This window comes from Macrobrachium nipponense, chromosome 29, assembly GCF_015104395.2.
Source record: "Macrobrachium nipponense isolate FS-2020 chromosome 29, ASM1510439v2, whole genome shotgun sequence".
In the NCBI taxonomy this organism is placed as follows: Eukaryota; Metazoa; Arthropoda; class Malacostraca; order Decapoda; family Palaemonidae; genus Macrobrachium; species Macrobrachium nipponense.
The window spans coordinates 15,275,980-15,281,267 of record NC_061092.1 but is presented as its reverse complement, the minus strand read 5'-3'; the positions used below and the strand labels follow the sequence as shown (position 1 = coordinate 15,281,267).

At 38.9% G+C, this 5,288-nt stretch overlaps 1 protein-coding gene across 2 annotated transcripts in view; it reads left to right on the top strand.

Moving 5' to 3' along the window:
* The first annotated feature begins 328 nt into the window (after positions 1 to 328).
* LOC135206146 (uncharacterized) overlaps positions 329 to 5,288 on the top strand; it is a 5,661-nt gene continuing 701 nt past the window's right edge. Inside the window, exons 1-3 of one of the 2 annotated variants that reach the window (XM_064237406.1) lie at positions 329 to 899; positions 2,423 to 2,446; positions 4,808 to 5,288. The exon at positions 4,808 to 5,288 is cut by the window's right edge and continues 219 nt beyond it. In XM_064237406.1, coding sequence (XP_064093476.1) covers positions 464 to 899; positions 2,423 to 2,446; positions 4,808 to 5,288 — 941 coding nt within the window. In that variant the 5' untranslated portion in view covers positions 329 to 463. The remainder of the gene's footprint in view (positions 900 to 2,422; positions 2,447 to 4,807) is intronic. The other variant, XM_064237407.1, reaches the window with a different exon arrangement.

The window sequence follows — 5,288 nt, the reverse complement described above, 5'->3', positions numbered from 1 at the left end:
ATACAATAAAGTTTTATACATACTTACCTGGCAGATATATACTATTAAATGGCCCACCCGACCTCCCTCAGGAGACAGGTGGAAGAGAAAATCTGTCTTAGAAAATGGGATGGTTCCTAGTCCTGCCACCCAGCGGCAGTGGCGGTAGATCACCTGACCTACCTGTAGCGTGTGCCGCGAAATTCGAATTTCTGTCGGGGGGGGGACGATGGATTCTATTAGCTAAGTAGCTAAGTATATATCTGCCAGGTAAGTATGTATAAAAAACTTTATTGTATCATGACAATATCATTTTAGTTTGTTTCTTTTCCAGTTCCACGTGGAGATCCAGGAGATACTCGAGGAGTCGCAGCCGCAGCGTGTCGCCTCGGTTCCGTCACCGCAGAATTACAAGTCGCCTCCCCGTGGAAAAAACAGAAATTATGGGCCGAGCCAGAGCCGGAGCAGGAGTCCCAGAAGACGGATGGTACGGAGTCGCAGCAGAAGTCCCAGGAGGAGATTCAGCAGGAGTCCCAGGCGGTACAGCAGAAGTCGGACAAAGAGTCCCAGGAGGAGAAACAGCCGTAGCTTCAGCAGAGGCAGGAGCAGGAGTCCCAGACACCAAAGCAGAAGTCCCCCCTTTGAACGGACAGGTCCCCAAGAATTCCAGCAAGAGAAGAGCCAGTTCCAGTCCCAGAGCAGTGGGTTCGAGGAAGTCAGCCAAGATTTTATTCAAAGTTCATGCGGTTTTGGAAACACAGAAGAAATAGAAGAGGTCAGCTCACCTCCAGAAGTGGAGAGCGTCAGTCTAGATGAATGCATTGCCGGACCGACCAAGGTGGTAGTGACTTTGGATGACGTTGAGGATGGCCAGATTCTCACGCCAGAGGAGAACCATCCTGAGTGCGTCTTTCTCGATGGCAAGTATCGGGGTTTTTTGTTGAAGCATTATGAGTAGTCACTTTGTAAAAGCCCCTTTCACCTTCCAAGCATATCCTGGTTGTTGGGAGATATTGAGATCTGCCTGTGGGAGAAGTCTCATATCCATGCATGAATGCATAGCATATTTAGCAGTGTCTTAGTCCTGCCTTACAGTAATGAGATCTATTTAATATGCTTGGGTGGTGGTATTATATGTACTGTACGTTTATTGATCTAAACAACAGACAAATCTCTTATTAATTATGCTTTAATGCCCCATAGATGCTTTAATCAGGGTGCTCATTATGCACTAACAGTGAGTGAAAGTGTTTAATATTTGGCAAGATCTTTCCTGCCTAGGCTAAGTGATGTGCTCAGACAGTGTTGATAGTTTTTTAACTTTTTATTCCTGTTGTAACCATATAGGGGAATGTTATAATTGGCCTATTTATCTGTGTCTAACCTTTTGATTTCGTCTGTGAGCTAAAGTAAAAATTTTTTAAAGAAGTACGATTTTAATATAGCATTTGAAGATAGAGATTTCAAACTTCATGCAGTATATATGGGTGATAGGGACTCAGGATTCAATTTGTTAGATCCTTGAGGCAGATTCATACTTCAAGGTCGAAAGTCAAGCAAGGATCAGCCACAGATGACCTTATAACATTTGTTCAGTCGTTTTGACCATACATCATACAAACAGTCGCTGTACTTTCCCATAATGCCAGGTGTAGCAAGAAGAATTAGGCACTGATTTCATACTTATAAATGGGCATTTTCAAAAAACTTAAAAGTTGAACTGGATACTCTCAAGTTTTACTTATATTATACTTAACCAAGTTGGTACATTATGCCAGGTGATTTTTTTGGAATATTAATCAATGCACTGGATAATAAAAATAATGATAACTGATTTGGTGATGATTTTACAAGATAATTTGGCTTTTCTGTACTCAAATTTTTTATAAAGCACATTTTTTTAATAACTAAATACTCAGCCTACTTCGCCACTATATGTATGCATAAAATATCATGGTTTCCGTTGTACGTATTTTTATACAGTAGTTCTCATGTGTTTTAGGTACTGCTTTTTTCATCAAGAAGAATGTATGTTTTTCTCATTACTGTATATATAAGTACTCTTTACCTGTGTATGTAATTATTTTTCCCTGCATAAAGTCCTAATATACAATGCAAGCAACAAGGAACACATCTGTTCAAGCTGATATAGTTGTGATATTCAGATTTAGACTTACATTTTCACACAGTGAACGACTTGTTTTATGCCGTTGTAATGTTATGTACACTTACACATAGACTGCTGAGGTATGCCTGGAACCCCAGACTTGTGTTTAGCACCCTTGCTGAAAGTGAATGTTTACGCATAAGTAGCAGTCAAGATGGTACTACTTGGTTTTCCCCCAAACCTGAGAGGTACCCCTGCCTAATTTTTAGTATTTCAAGGACTTTAGTCCAATTAATGAGAAATCTTAACATTAATTATTTTTTGTCTGTCTTGCAGCTGCAGAAGAGCCTAAGAAGGACGGTAGGTTATGTCAATATGCCTGCATTTTCTGCTTAATTTTTGGTCTTTAACTTGATCTTTTACCAGATTCCTTTTCTGTTTCTAATGATACTCTTCTATGTTTTTTGATGTTCCAGTACAGTGATCGTGGCATGTCAAGGCTTATATAGCTTTTGTTTCCAGTCTCAGTGATCGTGACAGATTATGACAGCTGTGACATAACTTGTTTTTATTCCCTGAAGGGGAACATGTAACAAATAAATACTACAGCAGTATACGAACAATCACGTAACAAGAAGTAATGCATCGTATCTGTTCATTTTGACTTTCAAACCACCTTAGCCTACAACCAGATTTGTAATCCGCAGCTATTTATTTCCATCATACTGTCCTCAGTTGAATACCTTCATTGTCATATCTGTCATTAGTAGGTTAGAGAAGGAAACCCATTTGCAGAAGGAGGAGGAGAAGTACCAAAATACAGCATGTGCCGAAATAATTACGAGGGAAACTTTGTTTACTCATCCCATAATTTGGTTTCAGCCAAGTAAGAGGGTATGATAGCATTAGTGCAATGCGTTTCCATTTATTAATTAGGTATGCACCTTTAAAACTGAGAAGCATGCGGTAGCATTGTCTTTCACATTCCTTGTAGCATAGTTGTTAATCAGTGCCACATATTCAAAATACATGTGGTTTAAGTAAATTTTAGACTTATGTTTAAATTCACCTGTTCATCTCCTGACTTTTTCGTCATACTGTATTGATTGTACATCATCGTTTTCTTTCAGGTCTTGTATGCGTGGTTTTAGTCACCTTTTGTTGATTCAACTCATCCATACAAAATATCTATAAGACCTTTTCTTGTAATTGCTCTTAAAACTTCTGTTTGTTGTAGTCTCCAGGCTGCCTTCTTTTGATAGACACAATCATTTATCTGAAATGCTTCAGTCTAAGTGTATTGTCATCATAATGCCAATCTCATCGCCTGTCTTGGTGCTCTGTCAAAAACGCCTCGTGCTCAGCAAATAAATGTGTTTTTCATCTTACCGTAATCAAACTGGTTGGAGCAATACAAATTTTTTTTAAGTTTTCACGTTTTTCAGATCATTTCTGCCAGCTCTATCTCATACTGTTGTACCATGCTGAACAGGAATCTTGTTCCTCTGCATTTTCTCAATCTCTCAGTTAATTCTTTAGTCTTGTCATACATTTTGGTTAACTCTTCAATGACCGGTTCTACAGCTGCTTTCCTCCCGTAGCGGGTGTAATGCCATCAGTGCAACTCATCCGATGCACTATAGGCATTACTTTAAGTTCTTTGCTCCTAACAGTTGATTCATAATGCAACTGTGAGGTTTTCCCTCTATCACACCTTCCAAACCTATTTACTCTCAATTTCCGTTTCAGCATTGAATGACCTCATAGGTCACAATGCATGGCCTTTGGCCTAAATTCTATGTTCTACTCCATATTCTCTATAGCTGCTTTCCATAAATTGCTTTAAAATACTCTTTCCAATACATTCAGGATGGCTGTAGTTTCTCCTTCATCTGTTATATACCTGTCATATTTCCACGTCTCACGACTCCTATATGTTTGAAACAATTTTGGTCAAAGTTGAAGGAAGACTGTCCATAAGTGTTTGTCACTTTTACTGTGCTTTTTTCTTTATATCTTCCTCAGGAATCTCCCAGCAACTTTTGACATTTCCTTTGCTGGTCTTTGTAACATGAAAATGTCCCTGTTTATAGCTATTCTCTTAATTTTGTAGATAATCAAAACATTTTCTTCATTGTTTTATTCTCTTTTATATCTCGGGGTTTTTGTCCCTCATGCTGTGCATCAAAATATTCTCATATATTTTAATATTTCATACTTTTTCTAATGTTTTAATGGTTTGTAGAGTCAAGATATAGAGGATTTAACAAGTGATATTATTTTTATTAATTATTTGTAACATTATTAGTATTAGTAGCAACTCTAAACTCTCGTAGAGCTGTCTGAAATGGTAATAAGAGAAGATTGTCCTCCTATGTACGAAAGATCTTCCTCATCACTAACCCCATTTTGTTAACTCTTGCAACTGTTCAATGTTTGTTTTGTGTACTCTTCAACTGTATGTTTTTGTACATTCTGCCAAATGAAATTGATTGTAACCTTCAAATTTGTTTTCCCTCAACCAATTATCATATTCAGATTCTAGTTAATGCCCTGATTAGTTTTGGCACAATAGTTTATTAATGAATAAGAAAACTAGATTGCTTATTGTTGTCATTTCATGTTAATTGAAATGACTTTACTCCTGGAATTTTGACAGTTTTGCTTGATAAAGATCAGAACTGAACTCTTAATTGTCTTCTTCCTGTGTTATTATTGCAGTGGAAAGTGGCGACGAACAGATATGCCCGACAGACGAGGAGGTAGAAGTCCTATTGCATTCCGCTGCACTGAAAGACACTTCATCCCACTTACCCAACAAGAGCACACGCCAGCCTCGCAGAGAGCCGAGCATAACAGAACTGACAGACCGCATTGCAAACGACTTCATGAGGCCGGAAACTCAGGCCCTCTTGCAGAACATTTTAAAGCTGACTTCAGACGACGTGTCTTCAATAGCATCCCGAGATGGTCCGCCTTCCCCAGACCCTCTCATCGCAGAGAAGATCTTGGATGAAGTGGATCTTGAGGAAGTAGGGGAAGAAGTGGACGATTATTTTGGGAGCGTTGCGAAAGAGCTGCATCTGGAAGAGAGTGTCAAAGTGGCCACTAATCCTTCACCACCAAAAGCACCAGATAAATTATCCTCACTTTCAAAGTGTCAGCCCACAAGTAGGACACCTGCGGATTATCATACAGACTG